The following is a 27,091-nucleotide window of genomic DNA, read 5'->3' on the forward strand; positions in this document are numbered from 1 at the left end:
CACAGGTGCCAACTCAAAGAAAGCAGAGAGGTCTTACGAAATGGAACTGAGATACAGTTTGAATTAGTGTGTTTTAAAGTGCCTCTAAACTATAGCCACCACATATTCCAGACTTTTCCAAAAGAGCCATTGTCTATAAAGGGAGGAGGAATGCTAGAATGATTTAGGAGCTGGGTAGGAAAGGAGAAGGTTGTCAATTCTCAAAAGAACATCAGTGTGGGGGCGCCTGTATGGTTCAGTGGGTTATGTGTCTGCCTTCCGCTCAGACTGTAATCCCAGGATCCTGGGATTGAGCCCCTAGTTGAGCTCCCTGCTTGATGGGGTGTCTGTTTCATCCTCTGCCCCCTGCTCCTGCTCTCTCTCTCTCTCTCTCTCTCAAATAAATAAAATCTTTAAAGAATCAGTTTGGAAACGTTTCCAAGCTGTGCTAGCTCTGGTAATGTTTGTCCTATTTGTCTTTGGAAATGCATTAAGCTGAAGCCAGATCTCCTACCCTAAGAAAACTAGCTCAATGACACAGTTTTCTGCTAGAAATCAGCTAAAATCAAATTGCACATGTTACAGCATGGATAAACTTTGAAAATATTATGCTAAATGAAAGAAACCAGACACAAAAGACTACACATTGCGTGGATTTCTTTTACATGAAAAGTACAGAATAGGTTAATCTATAGAGGCAGAAAGTAGATTAGGGGTTTTGGTGGGTTTTGGTGGGTTGAAGGGGATGGAGAGAGACTGCCAAAGGGTACAGAGTTTCTTTGGGGAGTACTAAAAGTATTCTGAAATTAGTGATGAGGATTACAACGTTGTGAATATACTAAAAAAAAATGCTGAATTATATACACTTTAAAAAGATGAATTTATGTTATATGAATTATATTTTAATCTTGAAAAATAGGGAGAAAATTAAATTGCAGCCAGAACTGTGGCCTCAGGGAAGAGGCTCTTTTTCTTTAAAGCAGTTCTTTTTTTTAAATTTATTTTATTATTTTATTTTATTTTATTTTATTTTATTTTATTTTATTTTATTTTATTTATTCATAGACACACACAGAGAGAGACAGAGACACAGAGGGAGAAGCAGGCTCCATGCAGGGAGCCCGATGTGGGACTCGATCTCCAGGATCACACCCCAGGCTGCAGGCAGCGCCAAACCGCTGCGACACCGGGGCTGCCCTAGAGCAGTTGTTCTTGAAGTGTGCTCCCCAGGCTAATAGAAACCACATCACTGGGCAATTACTAGAAATGCACATTCTCAGGTTCCACCGCAGACCTACATAATAAATTCTGGGGATGGGGTACCACATTTTTTTTTTCATTTTGATTCCAGTTAACATACAGTGTTATGTTAGTTTCAGGTATACAACATAGTGATTCAACAATTCTATACATTACTTAGTGCTCATCATGGTATGTGTATTCTTAATCCCCTTCACTTATTTCACCCATCTCCCACTCACCTCCTTTCTAGTAACCATCAGTTTGTTTTCTGTATTTAAGAATCTGTTTTTTTGTTTTGTTTTGTCTCCTTTTTTTTTGTTGCTCATTGATTTTGGTTCTTAAATTCTATATGTAAAATCATGGTATTTTTCTTTCTCTGACTTATTTCACTTAGCATTATACTCTCTAGATCCATCCATGTTGTGCAAATGACAAGATTTCATTTTGTTTTATGGCTGTGTAATATTCACTTGCATATATATACTTCATCTTCTTTATCCATTCACCTCTTCATGGATATTTGGACTGCTTCCATAATTTGGTTATTGTAAATAATGCTTCATGGATATTTGGACTGCTTCCATAATTTGGTTATTGTAAATAATGCTGCAATAAACATAGGGGTGCATATATCTTTTTGAATTAGTGTTTTTGGGGACACTTGGGTGGCTCAGCGGTTGAGCATCTGCCTTTGGCTCAGGGTGTGATCCTGAAGTTCTCGGATCGAGTCCCACATCAGGCTCCTGCAGGGAGCCTGCCTGCTTCTCCCTCTGCCTCTCTCTCCCTCTGTGCCTCACGAATAAATAAGTAAATCCTTAAAAAAAAAAAAAAAAGAATTAGTGTTTTTGTATTCCTGGATCATGTGGTAATTTACTTTTAATTTTTTCAGAAACCTCCATACTGTTTCCAGTTCCATAATGGCTGTACCAATTTGTATTCCCGCCAGCAGTGCAAGAGTTCTTTTTTATCCACATCCTTGCCAACACGTTTTTCTCATATATTTTTTATTTATTTTATTTTTTATTTTAGCCTAATAGGTTTGAGGTATTATTTCATTGTGGTCTTGATTTGCATTTCCCTGATGATGAATTATGTTGACCATCTGTATGTCTCCCTTGGAGAAATGTCTGTTCATGTCTTCTGCACATTTTTTATTAATGTCCACACCCAATGTGAGGCTTGAACTCATGACCCCAAGGTAAAGAGTCTCATGCTCTACCGATGGAAACCTTTTCTGCCCATTTTAAAATTGGATTATTTGCTTTTTTTGTGTGTTGAACTGTAATACGTTGCGTATTTTGGATACTAACCCTTTATCAGATGTCATTGGCAAGTATCTTCTCTCATTCTTTTAGTTTTGTTGTTTCTTTGGCTATGCAGAAGCTTGTTTTAAGATTTTTATTTCAGATAGAGTGAGAGAAAGCACGAGCAATAGAGAAGGGTAGAGGGAGAAGTAGACTCCCTGCTGGGCAGGGAGTCCAGATGTGGGATATAAGCTTGATGTGGGGCTCCATTCCAGGACCCCAGGATCAAGACCTGAGCCAAAGACAGACGCTTAACTGACTGAGCCACCCAGGCGCCCCAGAAGCTTTTTGTTTTGATATAGTACCAATGCTTTATTTTTGCTTTTGTTTCCCTTGCCTCCCTCAGGAAACATAACTAGACTCACAATCTGTGTTTTAACAAACCATCCACAGGACTCTGACACATGTTCTAAAATCCATGGCTCTGGGGCAGCCCCGATGGCGCAGCAATTTGGCGCCGCCTGCAGCCTGGGGTGTGATCCTGGAGACCCGGGATCAAGTCCCATCGGGCTCCCTGCATGGAGCCTGCTTCTCCCTCTGCCTGTGTCTCTGCCTCTCTCTCTGTGTCTATGAATAAATAAAATCTTAAAAACAAAACAAAACAAAACAAAAAAAAATGGCTCTGGAGTAGGGGAAACTTTTAGTATAAAGGGTCAGAAAGCAAATATTTTATGTTTTGCATGCCACATATTCTTGGTGTCTTCCCTCCCCCGCTTAAGAATATAAAACATTCTTAATTCCAGGCACACAGAAATAAGGAGCAAGTGACTCTGGACCCTGGCATCATAGTCCATCAACTACTGCTCTGAAACAACAGTTCCCATTTTGGAGTCTCCAACAAAGATGGGTGGACTTTTCCTTTGCAGAATGGGAAATAAACAATGGCCTCCAGGCATCAGAGCAGTTCCCCTTACAGTTCTTGCAACCTCTTCCAAACCAAGGACAAAATCAGACCAGATCCTGCTTTCGTTCCGGCTTTATTAACTCAGTCTGCAGACAGTTCCTTGTGCTCTTTCAAGAAATTTATTTGATTCACAGTGATATCCTTTGAATGGTCAGTAAATTCTATTAGAACTCAATACAGAGATTGATCCCAGGTAAGCCACAATGGTCCCCTTCCCCACCCCAACCTCCTGAGCCTGAAAAATCACCTAGAGCAGCTGAGAGGGAAAAGGATAAATGGCTGCACTTTGCTGTGTGTCCTTCCAGGCTCTTTGGTCCTGGTTGATTACTCCTCAGAGATATCCAAATAAAACTTTCCTTTCCTATTCAGTACACACCAGTCTTTGGTGTTTAGCCCAATGGGCTGAGGAAGAGAGGCAGCTAGGAAAATATACCCACTAAAATGTGTAATTAATACCTCCATACAATCCTTTTTACTTATAGTTAGTGGACTTATCTTTTAAACACAGAGATGTAAAATCGGACAGGATTTTGGCACAGGAGAACAGATTCAGTGTTACAGGCTCAGAGCACCATGAAACTTTGTAGCCTCATGTGATGGCCTTTTTTTTTTTAGCACTAAGAACTCCCAGATGCCTGATCAACCCAAGCCTAGCAGCACTCCCAAAGACACCTTCTGACAAGGGGGCACTGGGGACAAGAAGGAGGAAGAATGGAGAAGAGCCCCAAGGGGACAAAGACTTCTTCCCTCTCCCTTCCTGGGTTAGCTAGAATTACAGGGGCAAACATTCCGTATTGTGACACAGATGAGGAAGAAGGGAAGAAGAAACAGAGGTAGGAGCTTTCCTTAGTCCCAGGGGCTCTTCCCCCGTCCTGGCTAGAACTAGAATCCCAAAGGTTTCCTAATTTTTTCATATGGTTTGCTTGAGTATCTCCCCCCAGGTTCCAGCAACTTCTCCCCAGGATGTTTCAGCTCCCGGTCTCCAGGGGATGGTGGTTAAGGGTGTAGCAGAAAGAAGGCTTGGCCTTTGCTCCCCTTGTTCACTTCTATCCCCTGGAGTCCAATAACCCAGATGCCTGGATGAAAACATGAGGCTCCCCACCCCCCAAATGCACCCTAACTTTCAGGCCCCTTTGGCAGAGGAATGAGAGCACAGGTGTACAAGGCAGCTAAGGAAAGGCTGGTGAGTATGGGTGCAGACTGGTCCTTGCTGGGATGGGGCATTTAGAGGCCCTTATTGAAGTAGATATAAGGGATAAGTTCTCCATACTTGGCCTTGATAGTGTCCTGGAGTTCTGGTTCCAGATAAGAAACTGACAATTCACTGAAAAGAGAAAAGAAGGGGATTATGGGCATGCCAACTGGACAAGTAGCAAATTACCAGCAGATAAAATCTAACTCAAATGCCACCTCTAAGAAGCCCTTCCTGATTTTCGCATCAGAACTAATGGCCCCTGTACAACATAATATGTTGCTTTTTCTTCTACTCAGGCCTGACTGTATTCTCCCTGCTGCTAAACTTCCATCTTCTCTGTTAGATTATAAGCACAGTGCTTGAACCCAGGCGATGTCTGCAGAGGATACTGAAATATGAGTAGGAAGGCAAAGGAACCTGGTATCTTCTTGGTGTACATCCAAGCTACACCTAGTCTCCTGGAGCTAGTCCTCTCCCTCCCCCAGTCTGATGCTTTGTTTCCCTCTTCCATCATCACTTTGCACACTCCTTCCCTGCCAAGGCATACAAGGGAAGTAGAGAGGTCCGAGTCATCCAGCCCCAAGCGAACACAAGCCAGAATAAGTACCTATCCCTTTGTTCAATTTCAAGGACCAGATCTAGCCAGAGAAGATGTGTCTAACAACCCAACCAACGGGGACAGAAAGTCTCTTGTTCCCCTACTTCTCTCCAGGGCAGCCCTTCCTCGACTGGGAGGGAGCAACTCATCCCTCTGCCCCTGAGAGATCTGTTTCGGTTTACCATTCATCCAGAGTTAAGAGGCCCAGAGTTTAGGCTGATAGGCACCTGTCCTTGGCAAAGGGTGCCCTTCCTGCCCATCCTGGTCTGCTTCAGGACAGCAGGCAGGTCAGGGGGAACAGGAACAGGGCATTTGGTAACGTGAAGAGCAAAGAACTATTACCATTTCTGTGGGAAGAGCCCACATGCCACTGGCACCATAAAGATGAGGCTGGAAGAAGAAGAAACAAATCGTTAGGGACATCTCCTACAGACCTGCTCACACCCCATCTCTGAGCCCCCCAAAGGAAGTAGGGAGATGCCCATCACTACCCTGCCTTCCACATTGCCCCATGGCTCCCCTTCCTGCAACTCTTCTCCTGGCCTCTCAGTGCCAGGATATTCATTCTGGCATGGCATGAAATCGGCCTCCTCTACCTCCCATCCCTCACCCCACATTCACCTGTTGTTCAAGCACCGCCTACAGCCTGGGGTGTGATCCTGGAGACCCTGGATCGAGTCCCACATCAGGCTCCCTGCATGGAGCCTGCTTCTCCCTCTGCCTGTGTCTCTGCTTCTCTCTCTCTCCTCTCTGTGTATTCTCATGAATAAATAAATAAAATCTTAAAAAAAAAAAAAAAGAAAAAAAAAGAGGCAACGCTAATGCAGTAGGCCTGGGGAAGGGCCTATAGTATTTCTAAGGTCCTCAGATGCTTCAGGGCCAGAGCCCTATCTTACAGGACATGGGAATCTGACAGAACAGGGTTCAGATCCCACTCGGCTACTCACTTGCTGTGTGAACCTGGGCAAGTGAGCCCTGAGCCAGCAGAGGGAGGACACGAGTGCCTGTTCTGCAGGGCTGCTGTGGTGTTCAACCTATAGGAACCACTCACTCAGGGGTGACTCAATAGCAGAAGGTAGCGTGGTGTGTGAAACTGTCGGGAATCCGACCTGAACTCCAGCAATTATGAGCTACAGAGCCCTGGGCAAGTCTCATCTCACCAAACCTTGGGATCTTCGTTTGTGTTTTATTTTTATTTTTAAAATTTTATTTATTTATTCATGAAAGACACAGAGAGAGGCAGAAACATAGGCAGAGGGACAAACAGGCTCCCTGTGGGACTTGATTTCAGGACCCCAAGGATCACAATCTGAGCCAAAGGCAGGCGCTCAACCACTGAGCCACCTAGGTGCCCCGGGTTGTTCATTTGTAAAAGGAGATGATGACAGGACCTAGACCTTTGGGGCAGAGGGGATTAAGTGAAATTATAGATGTAGAGCATGAGCACAATGGGGACACACAGAACACCTTCTGCATGTGTTGGTTGTTTCTGTTGCTGTCATTAGCCCCGTGGCCTCACAAAGTGTTACTGATGCTAGGATGTGGCCAGTCACTGGCAGGCACCGAAGCACGTTGCCGTGACTAATAGTGTTTTCCTTTTGTGTGAGGTTGGGACACCTGAAGCCCCAGGCTGTCCCCTCATTTTTTTTATGTCTCAGTATATTTATTTATTTATTTACTTAGTTTATTTATATTGAGATATAGCTGATGTACAACATTGTGTACAGGTAAGGTGTATAACATGCTGATTCAATACAGTGATATGCTGCAATGTGACAACTAGAGCATAGGCTAACACCTCTGTCACTGTCATAGAATTATCACTTCTTTATTTTTATTTATTTTTTATTCTTTATTTTTAAGTAATCTCTACACACCCAACATAGGGCTCAAACTCACAACCCTGAGATCAAGAGTCGCATGCAAGGCAGCCTGGGTATCTCAGCGTTTTAGTGGCACCTTCAGCCCAGGGCGTGATCCTGGAGACCTGGGATCGAGTCCCACATCAGGCTCCCTGCATGGAGCCTGCTTCTCCCTCTCCCTCTGTCTCTGCCTCTCTCTCTCTCAGTGTCTCTCAGGAATAAATAAATAAAATCTTAAAAAAAAAAAAAAAGAGTCACATGCCTTACCAACTGAGCTAGCCAGGCACCCCTAGAATTATCATTTCTTTTTTGTGGTGGGACTGTATTGTGGTTTTCATCTCTTCCTGAGTCTGCAGGTCAGAGGACAGGAGGGAGCCCACACGTGCAGATGTGTGCATGAGGCCTAGCCAGCCTGGTGCCCTCAACATAGATGGGGCAAGAGCTCTCTGGATGGCCCACAGGTGTTCTGCGCTCAGGCACTATGGAAGTCAGGTAAAGGAGTACATGTTCTCCAGCACGGGAAACACAAGAAGATAGTTCTTAGGACCATAGGACCCAAACCAAGAAAACATGCTACTCACAAGCACCCAGACAGCAGAACTTGCAATGGGGCATGCAGGACCTTGATTTTCTGCACAAAAACAAAGGAAAGACCCACATAAGACATACGAAGGTTCTTAATGTGAACCCCACACCTGCCCTACCCCTGATCAGCCAGCTGGAAACCCACAGGCACAAAACTCCTGGCCATGAAGGAAAGGAGAGAGGGGCTCCTCTCGCTCTCTGTGGTAAGGCCAAGCAACAGGCTATGGCATCTAAAGCAGGCAGCTGGCAGGGTTTGGTATGGGCCCTTCTTGAGCGAGATGAAGGCCAATTACTAGAGGGAAGGATGAGGATCAGGAACTCTTACGTGTAGATGTGGCTGGGGGGCTCTGGGAAAAAGAGATGCAAAAGCGAACCCCACTCACCTTCATGAAATGTAGCTTCTCCAGCCTTTCCATGATGACTGGCAGCAAGACTGGAAGAGACCAGGGAGAACCCAGTGGGAGGGCTGTAAGACTCTCCAAAATCAGATCAGGGACCAGGTGATTCCCCCCACCTCCCCAAAAGCTCCAGAAAATACTTTTGGAATGGAAGACTGTGTAGGCATGGTCACGTCCCCCAAGACCTAGCAGAAGGGTGCTTCCCAAACTTCTCCCCCTGCACACCTCTAATAGGGCATGTACCACAGGCCCAAAGAGTCCTTCTTAAAACTCAAATCTTTGAAGGCTCATGCAAACCAATCTCGTATCCTACTTTGAAACATATCCCTGCTGGAAGCAAAACCAGGGCAGGGGATTTATTTTCTTTACCACTGTCTTCCTGGCACCCTGCACTGTGTCCAACACAGTGAAGGTACTTAAGGAATATCTGTGGAATGAAAAGAACTTTCTTCCCTAGACCTCTGATTAACTGATGTTCCAAGATCTACAGTGTGGTTCTCTCATGGGTTTCTGCATTCAGCACTATGTAGGTATACCATATACAACATGTGGATTTGATACATTTATACACTGTAAAATGATTACCACTGTAGCATTAGCTACAATCTCTATCACATCAAGGAATTTTTTTATTGTGGTGGGAAAAGTTTGAGAAGCATGGCTGTAGAGGCTGGGGCCCCACCTCCCATCCAAAAGCTAAATGTGGCTAAGGCCTCCATCATGTGTTCCAGGGACTGCCAGGATGGGAGGGCTTCTCTATCTTACTCATGCCAGGGGCTGCCATGGTGATCCGAGAAATAACCACTTGGGTGATGCCTATGGCCGCAGCTCTCTGAGGAAAGAAAAGAGTAAATTGTCAGGAATGACCCTTTCAGTATCCATGGGCTGTATCAAAGGGCTGAGTCAAGGGTCACAGTCAAGTCAGAGGTGGTAAAGGGGAAGGGATGGATCCACCAGGGGCTGTGTTCTCACCCAGCTAGACTTTTATGGCTTCAGGACCAGAAATGATGGAGAAAAGACATGACAAGCCTGTTCTGAACAAGAAATGTAGGGAAATCAAGGGGAATGAGAATGGAATCAGGGGAATCCTGTAACAGAACGAGGGCCTGCTCTAATCAGAGTAGTAAGAACAGGACAGGGTATAAGAGAGAATTCCCTCCTCCCACCCCAAAGGGATGCCTTTGCTTACCCGGGAATGTCCAATCTCATTGTTATTCCTGTCCTTCACGCAGATGCCCTGGATGAGTTCCCTAAACATGGACAGGAGTTGCTGGACGTGGGAAAGGGGTCCTGGAAGCCTGTCAGTGAGGTGACACACTAGGGGACCAAGCACACCCAAGCTCTAGGAAGCCACCTCCTGTAGCCTGGCCCTTTGGTCTTCCTTTTGCATTTCAGTGAGTGGTGTCTCAGAAGTGATCTAGGGCAGTGGCTAAGAGAGCTAGGCCGGGGCTCAGACTGCCTGGGTTGAATCCTCAAACTGCAGAGTAAGTTTCTGAACTGCAGCAAGTTCCCCAATCCTTCTGAAGACTCAGTTATCATCCCCTGCAAGATGGGGATCAGACATGGCACCCAGGTCATAGGATTGGTGAGGATTAAAGGAGACAATGCCTGCAAAGTGCTTAGTTCAGCGCCTGACACAGAGTGACTGTTCCACAAACACTAGCCGTGCTTCTTCTCAGGCCAGTTCCTGAAAGCACTCAACCCCAGACCAGGTAGGTGGCTGGGGTTCCTTCCTTTCTTGGGAAGGAGCACCTGGATGGGGGAGGGAAAGAGGAGAGGAACAGTGTGTATACATGACTATTCTGGTAGTGTGCTCCTTCTGCAAGAGCTGTTGTGAAATGTACCCATTTGCTAGCAGTCCCAAGAAAATGTGGCTTGTGGATACTGGTGTTGGTGATGAAGGCGATGATGATGGTGATGGGAGCAATAAAAGCTAACACATACCATGTGATATCTCCCAGGCGCTATCGTGAGTGCTTTATGTATACTAGTATACTACATCATTAAGTTTTACAGCAGAAAAAAAAGTTTTACAGCAGAGGAATATCCATGCTTTCTCTAGTCAAAAAACAAGAACTGCAAGACACACGGGTTTCTCCTTTTACCTTTCCTGCTGTGAAGCTTAGAGCCAGGTGCCTGGAAAACATCTATCTATTCCTCTGGCTTCTTTCAAAGCTTCTTGGCTCTGTTCTATCTTTGGACACCTCCCTCTGCTACATTTCATTCTGTAAGCCATCAACCAGGGCTTTGGAAGTAGGCAGAGTTAACAACTTCAATACAGTTGCAGTTGAAAGGACATGATCTTATATAAATCCCCATAAGTCCACCCCACTCCCTGCCATCCTACACCATCCAAACAATGACTCCCACAATACTCATCATGGATTAGACTTAAGTCACCTGCCACTCCCAACGGCCATCACCGTTGGAGCAGCCAATCCTTTGGAACCCTTCAGAGGTGCAGCCCAGCGACCCTCCCCATACCCACCTCAGTCCCCAAAAGCCACCCACTGCCATGGTTTCCTGCCCTTGCCCCACTAACCTTGTAGTTTGTAAAAGGGATCCCCATACTCACTGCTGTCGCATCATTGGGATGTTGACACAGTTAGCAGCAGCCACAGCAGCAAAGGGTACCCAGCGGCCCACCAGGGGTGGAGCTCTCTGTTGGGGGAAGGGAACAACAGAGTTCACTGGAGATGGGAGGGGAGGGGGCTTAAGGACTACAAAATGTAATCAGACTTCACTACTGATGCATATTCAGACACTTAGTCTAGGAACCCAAATTCCCTCAAAGACCCGAGAAAGAACAACCTGGGGAGAGTTCTGGTACATTTCCCACTAGTTGGCTGGGCTCTGGCCATATCCAACTCACCCAAACAAGGGCAAAGCCAGGCTTGGGAGGGGGAATGTTTTCCCTAGGACTTTGCTGCCACCTAGTGGCCACCATGCCCACAGCAGCCCCACACAGTACCTTTGTCAACATGTTCATGCCCACAGCAGTGGCCACCGCAGTGGTTGTGGCTGTGATGTAGGAAATGGCCATCTGCCTAGTGGAGGAGAGACACGCTTGGGAGTGGGGAGCCCTGCCAGCTGAGGGCAAGACCATGGCTTGATTGAGAAAGTCTGGAAATGAGGCTTCATGCCTGAGAAGCTCATGAGCACTCTCCCCAGTCTCATCTTGTGACATCCCCTTCCTAAGCACACACACAATGCTCCAGTCCCATTGGCCCCCTTTCAGTACTTTAAACATGCCAAACTCTTACTGCTTTAAAACCTTTGCATGAAAAAATAAATAAATAAAAAATAAAAAAAAGTAAAACCTTTGCATGCTGCTGCTCCCTCTCCAGGGAATTCTCCTGTAGGCTAAATCTTTATCCTTCAGAAATCAGCAGAAACATGCACTACACAGAAAAGACTTCCCCAACCAGCACATCCACACAGAGAAGAGGGACTCTTCTGTTTGCTATCCTGTCACCTGTTTGCTTCCTTAATGGCAGGAGTCACAAGCTAAGATTACAGTGCTTGTTTGCTTTAAAATACCTTAAATTCCACAAGAATAAAGACCCTAGAACCATGCCTGGCACTTAACAACTACTCAAGAAATAGCTGAAGGTGCCTGGGTGGCTTAGTCAGTTAAGCATCTGTCTTTGGCTCAGGTCATGGTCCCAGAGTCCTGGGATCAAGACCCTGTCAAACTCCCTCCTCAGTGGGGAGTCTGCTTCTCCCTCTCCCTTCCCCCCCCCAACCCTGCTTGCTCACTCTCTCTCTCTTAAATAAATAGAATCTTTAAAAAATAAATAAATAAATAAATAAATAAATAAATAAATAAATACACAAATACATAAATACATAAATAAATAGAATCTTTAAAAAAAAAAAAAGAAAAGAAAGAAATACTTGAGAATGAATGAATGAATGAACTTTGGTCTAGGAAAATATTCTCTTAGCCACAGAAAATACTTGCAAACCCTAAGAGGGGGGCTTGGTCACCAGCTCTGTGTGACCTTCACCCAAAGACAGCTTGAGAGGCCTTCAGAAGGGCTGTGTCCCTGGAGACAAGAGGACAGGCACATGCTCCATACCCAGATGGACAGCCTAGAATTCCAGTCTCCTACCTGCCGGACGTGGGGGAAGCTGCATTCCTGTTGGTGTAGTTGACTAAGGCATTGAAGGACTGGTTCACCCATTGCCAGAAGATCACCGCCGGCATCGTCCTACCATAAAGGAGGCCCAGAGGGCAAAGAAGAGTCCAATGGAAGGGAGGCCTTGGTGTACACCAGTCAAACTAGACTGCCTGCTGTTCCCCAAACTGTTCCCACGTTGTTTCACACACCAGGGCTTTTGCATAGGCTGGAGCATCTACACACGCACACACACACACACACACACACACACACACAACCTTCCATACATGGCTAAATATTGCTCTGTTGAGAGGTCACTTCTTCTTGGGAACCTTCGTGACCCTTCCCCTGCCCTTCCTGGAACAGTGAGTCATTTTGTGCTCCCTGCTCTCACAACTCCATATTCTCCCTCTGACCTACCACCTAGCAAGCTGGGCTATAACTGTTTACTTGTTGGTCTCCTCAACAAAACTGGAAGCTCCTTTAAGGGAGGGGCTAAGTCTTTATATTCTCAACACCAGGCCCAAGGCCTGGCTCAATAACTGGACAAATAGATGCATGGGGGAGGGGAGCAGAAGTAAGAGAGGAAGGAGAAGGGGAATAAAATATCCAGTAGCTACAGAGAAAGTTTATTCTCTCTCCATCAGGCTGAAAAGGTCTTCCTATTTTAAGGGTGGTATGGGGGGAGGTCATCTCATATTTTTTACTAGGACATCACATTATAAAAATACATTAGGGGCACCTGGCCGGATCAGTTGGTTGAGTGCCTGACTCTTGATTTTGGCTCAGGTCATGATCTCAGAGTCGTGAGATCAAGCCCCAGATCAGGCTCTGCATTGGGGGTTGAACCTGCTTGGGATTCTCTCTCCCTTTCCCTCTGCTCCTCCCTGTGGCCACCCTGCCCCCGTCCTCCTCCTTCCCCCCCCCCCCCATTCACGTGCTCTCTCTCTGCAGAAAGTATATAAATAAAATAAATTCTAAAATAAATATACATTAAAATTTCATTGTTGAATAAGTACTTTCTAAAGAGGGGATTAGGATGGCTTATTCATTGAGAGAGTTCTAGAGACAACTACCTCAAGTTAACACCCAGGCACCCATATTTCCTGGCTGTGTCAACTTAGACAAGTTACATAACCTCTCTAGAACCTCGGTTCTTAATCTATAAAATGGAAATGACGATAGTGTCTCTCTGTAGGGCTGATGAGAAAATTAAATGAGGTAACACACAGAAAGAATTTAGCACAGTGCCTGGTATTTGGGAAGAGGTCCATAAAGATGGTTATTATTCTCATCATAATATGGCTCCCTGCCTAGCAGATCCACATGGACACACTGCCCACTGCCTCGCTCCAAGGTTCTACCTGTAGAACTGGAGCATGAAGCCCGTGATGATCATGCCGCCAGGGACCTGGAAGGACATCCGCCCAATGACGTTCATCTTCTCCCCAGTGTCAGGGTGGAAGGCTGAGTCATACAGCTTCTTGGCATACAGCAGCTGCTCCACTTGGGTGCCTGGTGGCACGACCCCCATTCTGCCACCCAATGACAACACACAGAGTTACCTCCCAGGCCCCTCACCCCAAGTCATCCTGCTCCCTCTTTCCCGAGAGCTCTGCCTTTTCCCTCATATTCAGTCTCTACCTCCTCTCCAGGGGATCTACCAGTGTGATCCCAGCGCCTCCAGTCCCTTCCCGTAACTGCTTACCTGCTCTTCTCCACCATGACCTTGGCCCAGTCCAGCTCCCGCTCTGGTACCAGGACAGTGCGTGGGTCTGTGATATTGAAGAAGTGTTTCACCCGTCCCAGGAAAGTGCACTGGTCCCAACGGGGGGCATCGATGTTAAAGCCAGACAGATCAGCCTCCATGTTGCTCACACACAAAGCTGTGGACTTAAGGAACAGAAGGAAAATGAGGATTGTCCCCCAAACCAAAGTCTGCCTCTGAGGCCCTGAGCACCTCTCATTATAGAACCTCTGCTTTCACCAGCCACTAGCATCACTTGACTAGGCTTGGGAAGGCCCCAGTGAACAGGCACCAGACCAAGTAGCCAGGCCAACATGTTTACTGAGTACCTGGGGTAGCCAACCCTGTGCTGGATCATGCTGTAGGAGACGCTGGAAAAAGGGACAACACAGTGCCTGTCCCTGTGTCCACAGTGCCTGTCAGTTACACCTGAGCTGGGTGTAACTGGGGAAGAACAGCCTACCCAGGTAACGGAATATAATCTATACAGTAACGGTAAGTACAAGAGATGAGAGAAAGCAGAGATGGGGGAGCACGGCTGGAAAAGGAGGCTTCCAGGGATCCCTGGGTGGTTCAGCGGTTTAGCGCCTGCCTTTGGCCCAGGGCGCGATCCTGGAGTCCCAGGATCGAGTCCCACGGCAGGCTCCCGGCATGGAGCCTGCTTCTCCCTCTGCCTGTGTCTCTGCCTCTCTCTCTCTCTATGTCTATCATAAATAAATAAATAAATATTAAAAAAAAGAAAAAGAAAAAGAAAAGGAGGCTTCCAGAAGAGATGGAATGTGAGCCCCAGAAGATAGATTTATCTGAAGGAGGGAGAAGGCATGGATCATATTCAAAGTAGGAACAATTACAGACAAAGGTAGAAATGAATGTGGCATGATCACTCTCATTATTTGTGTGTGTGTGAGTGGTGTGTGCACGTGTATGGTGCATGCAGTCCTGTGGAAGATCCCAGGCCATGGCTGTGAGTGAGGCACCATGCCTGCCCTCAAGGAGTTACAGAATGGGAAGTAAATGACAAGTAGAGCAACAAGGATGGCAGTGTGGACATGTCATCCTTGGCATGAACAATGATGTGGACAGACAGTGAGGGCAGTGGGAAACCAGAGAAGCAGCATCTAAAAGTGAGATGACCATATCTCCCAGTTGTCCTAGGACTGCTGTCCTGGTGTGATTATGAATAGCAGCCCCTTTCACTCTCAAAAGTGTCCTGATCTGGATGATAAATTATATGGTTACCTTATCTAAAATGGTTGAGACATTCTGAACACATTCTGTGAAAACAAGAAATAAACAATGTTTTGAAGGATGAGTAGAAGTTAGCTAGCTAGGTAGAGGAGACATTCCAGGCAAAAAAAAAAAAGAAGAAGAAGAAGAAGAAGAAGAGCCAGTGTTAACGGCACACAGGACACATGGGGACCAGATAATGATGATCACACCTAACACCGAGCTTTGACTCTATGCCAGTCACTTTGCTTGGGACTTGATGTGCATTTTCTGAATCCATCTTCACAACAATACTACGAAATAAATACCCTTTAATCTAACTCCATTTATGGATGAGAAAACCAAGGCACAGAAAGTAACCTTACCAAATCACACATGCATAGCCAGTGACAAAGCCAGGATTTTAATTCTGCCTGATTTACTTTAGAAGTCTTGCCTCTAACTGGGTTCTGGTATCCATGTCTTGAAAAACTAAGGCAGGTCTGACATGTAAGGAGCTTGGAAACTGTCACTCCTGTCCTTCCAACAAGAAAAAAGCTGAACAAACTAAAAATCAGCAACTCTTCTTAGACCCATCAATGAATTGAGGTCACAGGGCAAACCACCATTCCTAAACATGGAGAGACAGGCAAGTACAGAGAATGACAGCTTGCTGGGAACAGAAGCCTTCCTCTGGGTAAGTACCATTGGAAAACTTAAACTATAACTGACAAATTGCTGGAAGCTCAATGTGAACAAATTAAAAATTCCAAGGGGGGATCCCTGGGTGGCGCAGCGGTTTGGCGCCTGCCTTTGGCCCACGGCGCGATCCTGGAGACCCGGGATCGAATCCCATGTCGGGCTCCCGGTGCATGGAGCCTGCTTCTTCCTCTGCCTGTGTCTCTGCCTCTCTCTCTCTCTCTCTCTGTGACTGTCTAAATAAATAAAAATTAAAAAAAAAAAAGTCAAATAAAAATTCCAAGGGGATTCGATCTTGAGTGTGGGGGCCACACTTTTGAGTTTACCTTCAGGAGTCCACCAGGTTCTCAGGGTGAAGATCAGAGGAAAATCCTCTAATACTTCTGACAGGGAGATGGAAAAAATAGTCTTTTTTTTTTTTTAAGATTTTATTTATTTATTCATGAGAGACACAGAGAGAGAGGCAGAGACATAGGCAGAGGGAGAAGCAGGCTCCATGCAGGAAGCCTGATATGGGACTTGATCCCAGGACCCACAACCTGAGCCAAAGGCAGACCCTCAACCACTGAGCCACCCAGGTGCCCTGAAAAGTAGTCACTCTGAAGTACACCCAGAGCCCCCTGTTCTTCTTAACAAGGCCTGTCCTCAAAAGAGCCTATTTTACCAGAGCCTAGCCATTTGGGTTTTAGTAGAATCTAACTTATTTGGGAAAAGGTAAATACCCAACTCCAGCCCTTCCTAACCTTCCTGTTTCATTTAAAGAAGGTAAGAAGAGCCTGAGAAGCACTAGTGAAGGTCCAGGGGTACAGGCTCATTCAAAGTCTGAGAACTGGGATCCCTGGGTGGCGCAGCGGTTTGGCGCCTGCCTTTGGCCCAGGGCGCGATCCTGGAGACCCGGGATCGAATCCCACGTCGGGCTCCTGGGGCATGGAGCCTGCTTCTCCCTCTGCCTGTGTCTCTGCCTCTCTCTCTCTCTCTCTCTCTCTCTGTGACTATCATAAATAAATTAAAAAAAAAAAAGTCTGAGAACTAATCACAGGACTATAGAACACTCTCTCTTCTCACACACTTGACCACTGTAGGTGGTACAATGCTCCTATGTGATAACAGGGAGAACTGAGTAACAGAAAGAATCACAAGTCTCAGACCCTATTTAAGAAGTCTTAAAAAAAAAAAAAAGTATTTAGAAACCTAAAGATAACAAGAGAGACAAAACAAGGACACCAAAGAAAATGTTAACCTCTGCCACCTAGAGTTTCCACAAACAGAAAATACAAACTAACATCTCACCAGATAAATGTAAAACTGCACACACATCTGGCTTTCAACAAAAGATTACAAGGTATACTAAAGAACAAAACCATAGTTTGAAGAAAGAGCAAGTGTCAGAACCAGATGATAGAGATTTTGGAATTATCAGAACAGGAATTTAGGGGCGCTTAGGTGGCTCAGTCAGTTAAGTATTAAGCATCTGCCTTCAGCTCAGGTCATGATCCCAGGGTTCTGGGATTGAGCCCCACGTCGGGGCGCCCTGCTCAGCAGGGAGCCTGCTTCTCCTTCTCCCTTTGCCTGCTGTTCTCCCTGCTTGTGCTCTCTCCCTCTCTCATTCTCTGTCAAATAAATAAATAAGATCTTTAAAACACAGACAGACACACACACAAAAAAAACCGGGACGTCTCGGTGGCTCAGTGGTTGAGCATTTGTGTTTGGCTCAGGTCGTGATCCCGGGGTCCTGGGATCAAGTCCTGCATCTGACTCCCTGCTCAGCTGGGAGTCGGCTTCTCCATCTACCTCTGCCCCTCCCCCTGGCTTGTGCTCTCTCAAATACATAAATAAAATCTTTGAAAAAAAAAAAACAACAAAAAACCACCAAACCCTCAATTATAGAGAATGAACTGATGGTTACCAGAGGGGTGGTAAGCAGGGGGATGGGTGAAATAGGCAAAGGGGATTAAGAGTAGTACACTTATCATGATGAGCACAGAGAAATGTACAGAATTGTTGAGTCACTATATTTTACACCTGAAACTAGTATAACACTGTATGCTAACTATACTAGAATTAAAATTTTTTAAAACTCAACACCTGGGGACGCCTGGGTGGCTTAGCAGTTGAACATCTGCCTTTGGCTCAGGGAGGGATCCTGGAGTCCCAGGATCAAGTCCCACATCAGGCTTCCTGCATGAAGCCTGCTTCTCTCTGTGCCTGTGTCTCTGCCTCTCTCTATGTCTCTCATGAATAAATAAATAAAGTCTTAAAAAAAAAACTACACCTAGTCACGTTATATTATATTTCAAACTGCAGAAAATCAAGCCAAAGAAAATCAAGGAAAGGGGTGCCTGGGTGGCTCAGTCAGTGAAACGTCTTGCCCTTGATCATGATCTCGGGGTCTTGGGATTGAGCCCTACTTTGGGCTCCCTCCTCAGTGAGGAACCTGCTTCTCCCTCTCCCTCTGGTCCTCCCTTCACTTGTGCTCTCAGTCTTTCTGTTGCTCATTTGCTCCCTCGCTCTCTCTCACTTACTCTCCCTTTCTCAAATAAATAAATAAAATCCTTAAAAAAAAAAAATCAAGCAAGAAGTCTGAAGCAAGGAAAAGAAAACACCTTACCTATAGAGGAACAAAGATATGAGGAAGTTCACTTCATTGAATTTCTCCTCAGACACCATGCAAGCACAAAAAGCACAGAGTGAAATATTTAAAGCACTGAAAGATAAAAGCCCCACCAACCTAGACTTCTACATCAGCAAAATTATCCCCTTACAATGAAGGAGAAATACAGGCTTTACCAGACAAGCAAAACTGAGGGAATTTATTACCAACAGACCTGACTTGCCAGATGCTAGAAATTCTTCAGAAAGAAAGTGATATAGGTCATAAACTCAGACCTACCTAAAGAATGTCAGAAGGAATAAATGGAGAGAAGATAAAATTTTTATTTTTCTTATTCCAATTGTTAAGTTAAACAGATAACGGTTCAAAATAATAACAGCAACAATGAATTTGATGATTATAGCTTATGTATAGGTGAGATGAATGACAATAGGGCTATAATATATGGAAAAGAGGAGCTGGGGATACTGGTATAGATTACCTGTATACTGGAGAGGTGCTTTAGGGTAATTCTTGATCTTGGGGTTGTGATTTCAAGCCACACGTTGTATGTAGAGGTTACTTAAAAATAAAATCTTAAGGGGCTCAGGGCTCAGCTCCTAGGTGGCTCAGTCAGTTAAGCATCCTACTCTTGGTTTCAGCTCAGGTCATGATGTCTGGGTTGTGAAATCGAACCCCACATCATGCTCTATATCAAGCTATGTGCTCAGTGGGGAATCTGAGATTCTCTCTTTCCCTCTCCCTCTGCTTACCACTCCCCATGCACGCATACTCTCTCTCAAATAAATAAATAAATCTTTAAAAAGAATTTTCAAAAATAAATAAAATCTTAAAAAAAAAAAGCTAAGTCTTTTGAATTTTTGCCTGAGAATTTCAGGAAGCCATTAAAAAGTGTTAAGTGGAGTGACAAGATCAGATGTATCATTTAGAAAGAAAACTCTGGGGCAGTCCGGGTGGCTCAGCAGTTTAGCACCGCCTTCAGCCCAGAGTGTGGTGATCCTGGACACCCTGGCTCAGTGGTTTAGCGCCGTCTTCAGCCCAGGGCATGATCCTGGAGACCCGTTTCTCCCTCTGCCTGTGTCTCTGCCTCTCTCTCTCTCTCTCTCATGAATAAATAAATAAAATCTTTTTTTTTTTTTTTAAGATTTCATCTATCTATTCATGAGAGACACAGGGAGAGAGAGAGGCGGAGACACAGGCAGAGAGAGAAGCAGGCTCCACGCAGGAAGCCCGACGTGGGACTCGATCCTGAGTCTCCAGGATCGGGCCCTGGGCTGAAGGCGGCGCTAAACCGCTGAGCCACCCAGGCTGCCCAATAAATAAAATCTTAAAAAAAAAAAAAAAGAAAGAAAGAAAACTCTGGGCAATGACACGAAAATAAACTTTGGTGTGGAGGACCTCAGAGGATACAGAGAGATCAGCTGAACGGGAATTTGAGTAATCCAAGCAAGAAGAGGTGGGGCTCATGTGAACCCAGATGCACTGGAACAGACAGGAGAGAACAAAAGGACAGAAACTTTTAAAGCAGCACAATCTCAGGATTTGCTAAATGACTGGTTATAGAAGGAATATTCTATTAGTCAGATGTCAAGCACAGATGCAGAATCAATAGGAAATACATATCCTTTAAATATATTCATGTCATATTGATAAATATATGAAAATGGATTGAGTACAAGAAATTAGTAAATTGGCTTATGTAATTGTGGGTGTTGGCTCAGCAAGCCTGAAGCCAGCAGGGCAGGCAGTTAGCGAGGGTCAGGCCAATCCTGGGGAGAGAAGGAAGCAATGCAGGCCCAGCTATGGCAGGACTTGTGACCCCAGGGGATGCCTAGACCTCTTTTAAAGGGATTCCATCTGATTTAATCAGGCCACCCAGGATAATCTCCCCTTAGATTAACTCAAAGCTAACCAATTAGGACTTTAATTGGTTTGATTTGCAAAATCCCTTCACCACAGCACCTAAATTCATGTTTGATCGAATAACTGGGAGATGTGTGTACTACAAAACAGCTGCTTCTTCCTCCTGGCCCACTCTGGCTGGAAGCCTACCAGAAGGGGGATGCAGGGGATCCCTGGGTAGCAGGGTGGGGGGTTGTTTGGCCTAGCTAAATTGATACATCACAAGTATCTAGGGTGATACCTAGGGTTTCTGCTTAAACCATAATGTGCAGAGACAAAGAATATAGAAAAATAGGCTTTAAGGGAAAAACCAAGGAGTTGGATTTTCCATGTGTTGAGTTTCAGGTGCCATGGGACTTTCTTAAATGCAATAGGCTGCAACCTGTCTCAGGTCCTCTATAAATGCCATTGCTGGTCCAGAATACTGTTCCTTTCCCTCTTCCCTAACACCTACTCATCCCTCTTTTCTTTCTTTCTTTCTTTTTTTTTTTTAAGGAATAATTTTCAAATTTAACTCTCAATCTTCTACTGCTAGGTCACTTTTTTTTGCCTTGAAAAATGTACCCTGGGGGATCCTTGGGTGGCTCAGTGGTTGAGTGCCTGCCTTCAGCCGAGGGCATGATCCTGGAGTCCTGGGATCGAGTCCCACGTGGGCTCCCTGCATGGAACCTGCTTCTCCCTCTGCCTGTGTCTCTGCCTCTCTCTCTCTCTGTGTCTCTTATGAATAAATAAATAAAACCTTAAAAAAATTTTTTTTAAAAAGAAAGAAAAATATCACCCTGAGGATTTTTCATATACATTATATTACAAGCTCATAGGCACAGGTTGAGCAAGATTTAAAGTCATTTTGAGGGGCACCTATGTGGCTCAGTTGATTAAATATCTGCTTTTGGTTCAGGTCACGATCCCAGGGTCCTGGGATGGAGCCCCACATCTGGCTCCCTGCTCAGTGGGGAGCCTGCCTCTCCCTCTCCCCTTCCTTGTGCTCTCTCGGTCAAATAAATAAAATCTAAAAAAAAAAAAAAAAAAAAGTCATCTTGAGTTATATAATCATCAAAATTCAAAAGCATTCACAAAATTGAGCAAACAAAGCCAGTATTTGAGTATTAGGGAAAGAAAATACATTGCTGATGAAAGCTACAGAGCACTCAAAAAAAAAAAAAAAGAAAAGTTTTATATTAAGTAGTGGTAAAATGAAAGGAGAATTCTACCCACAACTCCCACCTCCACAGAGCCCCATGTACCACTGTAGCTGCAAGGGAAGGCCACAGCAAAGCCACCTCAGAATAGAGAGCAGCCTGAGGGACACCTGGGTGGCTCAGCAGTTGAGCGTCTACCTTCAGATCCCAAGATCAGGGATCCAGTCCCTCATTGGGATCCCTGCGGTGAGCCTGCTTCTCCCTCTGCCTGTGTCTCTGCCTTTCTCTCTCTCTCATGAATAAATAAATAAAATATTTTTTTAAAAAAGGGGGCAGCCTGAAAAGTAGATGTATTATCACATAACATCAGGGTTCCACCCTCTCCCTCAAAATGTAGCCTTTTGCTCTCCAGGACAGTCTAGAGTTACTTTCAAGGAAGCACCTACTCATCCTTCAGATCTTGACTTAAACCTTTCCCTCAGGGACTCCTTTGAAAGACCTTTGACCCTTCTCTCCCCCAACCAGTAGATCAGGTGCTCTGCTATAAGCCCTCTTGGCTCTGTTCTTTTCCTTCAGAGCTATTTCAGTTTGTCCTAACACTCTGTGATTTTATTCTAATTAATTAATTAATGACCTTCCTCTCTCGGTCATTAGCTCCTCAGAGCCAGGGATGGTGTCCATTTTGCTCAGCACTGCTACCCCAGTGCCTAGCACAAGAATTCAAGTATATGCTAAGTGAGGTCCAGCTTGTCAGCAAATGGATATTTAGGATTAAAAGAAAGTACAGAGATCTGAGTTAGAAATAAAATAATGAGTCAGCAGCATTAAGGTAGTTTAAGACAAAGTTTTCCAGTGAGGACACACAGAATAGGAAGAATAAAGTGCTAAGGACATAGCCTGAAAACCACTATATTTAAGAGGCAAAGGAAGTCCAAATAGATGAGAAAGAAAAACCAGAGACATAGGAGGCATGAGGAGCCAACAAATGCAGTAAAGGAAGAGATGGTCAATTCTTAGATTTTTTGTTGAGGTGGGAGAGACTTCAGCAAGTTGACATGCTGCAGGTGGGTCATTTCCTGGGAGGAAGGAACCAGGAGAGAAGAGGAGGCCTAACTTGGAGTTTTCATGGCACCCTCACCTGGCCCTGAGGCCACCATTGAGTAGCAACCTCTGGAGAAGTTAGAAACCAGACAGCGAGTGTCCACTGCTAGAATTCTGACACTCTCACTCTGCCACAAAGCCCAAGGAAAGCTGACTTGACCTCCTATACGCTGGTTCAAAGACCAAAGGTTTTTCATGCAGTCACAACTGAACCCAAGAGTGGGAGAGAGGCAAGAGTTACATGAGGCTAAAAGGAGTTGCTGGCCTGGCTGGCAGATCACACGCTGTCTGGGATTCCAGAGCCCCAAGCTGGGGCCCCAGCCCCTCTCCTGGAGAAAGCTGAATAGAACATGCTATGCTTCCGTTTTTGTTGTTGTTGTTGTTTTTCTTAAAGACTTTATTTGAGAGAGAGAGAGAGAGCAAGAAAAAGAGCCTGAGGGCACACAAGCTGGGAGGAGGAACAGAGGGAGAAGTACACTCCCTTTGAGCAAGGAGCCTGATGCAGGGCTCCATCCTTGGACCCCAGGATGATGACCTGAGCCAAAAGCAGGAGTTTAACTGCCTGAGCCACCCAGGGTCCCGAACATGCTGTTTCCTTCTTAACACACACACACACACACACACACACACACAGCCTGTCCTTGGACATCTCTCTTGACTCTCAACCCAACACTGGGAAGTCCTCTGCCTTTCATAATGGAAGCACTTCTACCATGAAGGAGTAATCATTTGCTAAACTATTCAAGAAACCTTATCCTCATTACCGAGGTCAGCATAGGAGTTCCTGTCCTGACCTCGGTTCCTGTCTTACATAAAATAAAAGGCCAGGGGTGCCTGGGTGTTTCAGTTGGTTAAGCATTTGCCTTCAGCTTGGGTCATGATCCCAGGGTTCTGGGATGGAGCCTCACATCACAGGGAGTCTGCTTCTCCCTCTCCCTTGCTCATTTTCTCTCTCTCTCTCTTTTTTTTTTTTCTTATTTTTTAAGATTTTATTTATTTGTTCATGAGAGACACAGAGATAGGCAGAGAAATACGCAGAGGGAGAAGCAGGCTCCCTGCAGGGAGCCCGATGCAGGACTTAATCCAGGGACTCCAGGATCACACCCTGGGCTGAAGGCACTCAACTGCTGAGCCACCCAGATGTTCCATCCCTTGCTCATTTTCTCTCTCTCCCTCTCTCTCTCTCAAAGAAATAAATAAAATCTTAAAAAAAAAAAAGACCAAAAAAAATCTAAATTCTATGTCTAAAACATTTCCCCCTACACCTGCTGCCCCCAATGGGCACAGTTCCATGACTCCTTCAGGGCAAACTCAAACCCTTCTGTCATATACTCTCCTAGCATCCTGTCCTCATTTGCAACACACTCAGCTTTGTAATCACTTTCTTGTTACATACAGTTATTTGTATAAAGTTGGCCTCCCCTGGCAGATTGTAATGTTCTTGCTGTAGCTCTCTCAGGCCCTCTAAAAATACTTACTACTTGCCTAAAATACATTTCAACTTATTCTTGGGCTCTCTGGGCATGGAGGACATCACTCTTTCAAGTCAAACTCAGAACCTGTCTTGGTTACAGAAGTAAGAGCAAGTTTTGGGTCACGAAATTGCAAATGGTCTACCTCTCCTCTACTGAGTCCTATCTGGTTTCTAGGTTTTCTCTAGAATAGTTATTCTCCCTCTTCCCACATAAACTGCATCTAGGTATTCCCTAAAGAGGTCACTACCACATCCAGGGTGGCCCCAGTTCCAAAGGAATATAATTCTGCTACTAGGAACAAGGGGAGAGGGCAGCCCTGGTGGCTCAGCGGTTTAGCGCCGCCTTCAGCCCAGGGCCTGCAACTGGAGACCCAGGATGGAGTCCCACGTTGGGCTCCCCGCATGGAGCCTGCTTCTCCCTCTGCCTGTGTCTCTGTCTCTCTCTGTCTCTCATGAATAAATAAATAAAATCTTAAAAAAAAAAAAAAAAAAAGGAACAAGGGGAGAGCTGGACGTCAAACAGGTGATCGACCAGTAATTCTCTTGCTCTGAGGAAAATATCACAGCTCAAAGATGTGGGGATGCAAGATCTCAATTTACAGAATGGAAACTGATGCTTAGGAAGGTCCACATCGATTGAGCTAATATGCTGAACACTACACACAACCCTGCCCTAACCAGAGCTCCAGTCTTGTCCATTCATCCAACAATCTGACAATAGCTAGGGCCTACTTTCCCAAGGCCACAAAGCTTGGGGTCACTTAGACGGGTCCTCTGTCTACTACAGGCCAAAAGAAAGAGAGAGCAAAGAGGAAAAAAAATAGAGAAAAGAGGAAAAAAAATGAAACAATCCATTACCTCTCCTGAAGTCATCCTTCTTAGAGTTGAGTTCTGGGACACCTAACTAGCTCAGTTGGTAAAGTATGCAACTCTTGATATTGGGGTCTGAGTTCAGGCCCCGTGCGGAGGATATAGTTACTTAAAAAAAACAAAAAAAAAAAAAAAAAAAAAAAACCAAAACAGAGTTGATTTTCTCGGGCAAACTGTATCAGAGCTCAGAGAACAGACTTCCAAACTCTCTCTGGATATCCTCTTGCAAGGGGGTACTCAGGATTTCCCTGTCAGTATTCCAAGGCAGGAAGAAAAACATCATCACTAACACTTGCACCAGAGGAAAATCAAGGCAGCCAGACTCAAGGTCAAACACAAAGACCACTTGAGATAGGTGACAGCTGGTGCCAAGGCTGTCTACAGAAAGTTGGACAACGAGGTTAATAATTACACACGCAGGCCCAGGTACACTCCTGTGACCCCAAGGCAATCATGATGTTAGACACCAGACAACTCAGAAAGTGAAATCTGCCCTGCCTTTTTCAAAACAGAACCAACAGGCTAGAGATGAGTAGGTTGCAGGAGTGTATCCTCTGAATTAGCCATTTATCTTGCATCTACTTAATCAAGCTTCTGAACAGAGCTTTCTCTCCAATGATCTGAAGCAGGGATGCAGCTAGCAGATGTTTAAAAACATATTTTAGTTGAACGCATAAATAGCTAAGAACCATTCAAGAAAAATCTGCCTTCATTCCAGTAGTCTTAAGTAGACTGTTAAGCCTGCTGGTAGGAAGAGGGGCAAAATCCCCAAACCTAGATAAAACAGGAACAGCTAAACTCTATGTAGCACTTCCCTGTGTGCCAGTAATATTTTATGTACTTGACACAATAATTCACATAATCCTCACAAGAACTCAATGAGGGAAGAGGCACACACATGCTGCAAATGTCTACGTTTATCATCAGTGCCAATACTTTACCAATTCTTTTTTTTTTTTTTAAAGATTTTATTTATTTATTCATGGGAGGCAGAGAGAGAGGTAGAGGCACAGGCAGTGGGAGAAGCAGGCTCCCTGTGGGGAGCCCAGCGCAGGACTCTATCCTAGGACCCCGGGATCATGACCTGAGCCAAAGGCAGACGCTCAACCACTGAGCCACTTTACCAGGCGTCCCCACTTTACCAATTCTTAAAAAGTTCTGGGTTTACGCCACAAATATAAGCCATTCTGTTCCTCCTACCTAGACAACACAATAGTGCTAAAATCGCTTTCTCCAGCGTCAGAACTGGGTTCAAGTCCCAACTTTATATGGCTTAGAACAGCCAATTCCTAGGGCTGTGAGAATGAAATGAAATCTTGTGTGAAAAGCATTCCACTAGGAAGTATGTAATTTCCATAAGGGCAGATTTCGTCCCTTACTGTTCTCCAGAGTCTAGAACAGGACCTGGCACACATGTGATTCACTCTTCTCCCCGTCCTCAGCACGCGGAAAGGGTGGGAGGTAGCGCCTCTCCACCCACCCAGAACCCCTTTCGCTCTCGCGTGCCTGTAAGTGCAGGCCCAATTTTGGCCTTTCTGGGGCTGCAGATGGTGCACCGGTGCACCGTCCGGTCCAGTGCTGCTTAGCAAAACCTGGCCATTCCAAAACGCCTTTCACTCCTGCTGTCTGCTCACCTCGGCGTTCAGGGCCAGTGCCCAGGCTGCCTCTTGCCCTCCGACAGGCGGCCTCCCGCCACCGGGACGCCTCCATCCTGGATTCTCCACAGAGATGTGGAGATAGATGCACAGCCCATAACGCCGTCACCCCTCAGCTGGGACCTCGAGCGCCGGGGGCCATTAAGGGAGCGGCCCCCGCACAGCCCCAGACCACTCTGCGCCACGTGGCTTCGGCAGGTGGATGCCCAGCCCCCGCAGCGGCCCCGCCTGAGCAGTCAAGACAGAAATCCAAGCTCCCTCCCGAGATGCGGGGTCTAGAGGAAGGTGTGGTGGGCGGCCTCCTCCCAAGACCCCTTACCTCGTCCCGGGAAGAATGCAGCGGAACAACTGCCAACAGAAGCAGCCCGCGTTGGAACCCTGGCCTGCATCAACCTGCGGCCTCGGCCCGGGAACCGCCCCTCGGCCGTCCCGCCCTGCTCCCCCCGACCAATCACAGGCTGAGCGGCGCCCACCAGCCACGTGGGCGAGCTTTAAC

General features: G+C 45.7%; 1 protein-coding gene across 3 annotated transcripts; it reads right to left on the reverse strand.

The window, feature by feature from the left end:
- Positions 1 to 3,529: 3,529 nt before the first annotated feature.
- SFXN2 (sideroflexin 2) lies at positions 3,530 to 27,071 on the reverse strand. Of its 3 annotated transcripts, none has more exons than XM_077877818.1 (12): positions 26,915 to 27,071; positions 13,900 to 14,084; positions 13,556 to 13,726; positions 12,183 to 12,281; positions 11,039 to 11,114; positions 10,643 to 10,728; positions 9,257 to 9,317; positions 8,833 to 8,899; positions 8,053 to 8,102; positions 7,666 to 7,715; positions 5,565 to 5,612; positions 3,530 to 4,753 (listed from the first exon to the last, which is right to left on the reverse strand). In XM_077877818.1, exons 2-12 carry the CDS (start codon positions 14,058 to 14,060, stop codon positions 4,654 to 4,656), a joined length of 969 nt encoding a protein of 322 aa, XP_077733944.1. In that variant the 5' UTR covers positions 14,061 to 14,084; positions 26,915 to 27,071; the 3' UTR covers positions 3,530 to 4,653. The 3 variants fall into 3 exon arrangements, with proteins under 3 accessions (XP_077733944.1, XP_077733945.1, XP_077733943.1); XM_077877819.1 differs by lacking the exon at positions 26,915 to 27,071 and adding an exon at positions 26,575 to 26,895; XM_077877817.1 differs by lacking the exon at positions 26,915 to 27,071 and adding an exon at positions 24,929 to 25,274.
- Between the last annotated feature and the right edge of the window lie 20 nt (positions 27,072 to 27,091).

The sequence above is a fragment of the Canis aureus genome, chromosome 29 (assembly GCF_053574225.1).
Source record: "Canis aureus isolate CA01 chromosome 29, VMU_Caureus_v.1.0, whole genome shotgun sequence".
NCBI classification, from domain to species: domain Eukaryota; kingdom Metazoa; phylum Chordata; class Mammalia; order Carnivora; family Canidae; genus Canis; species Canis aureus.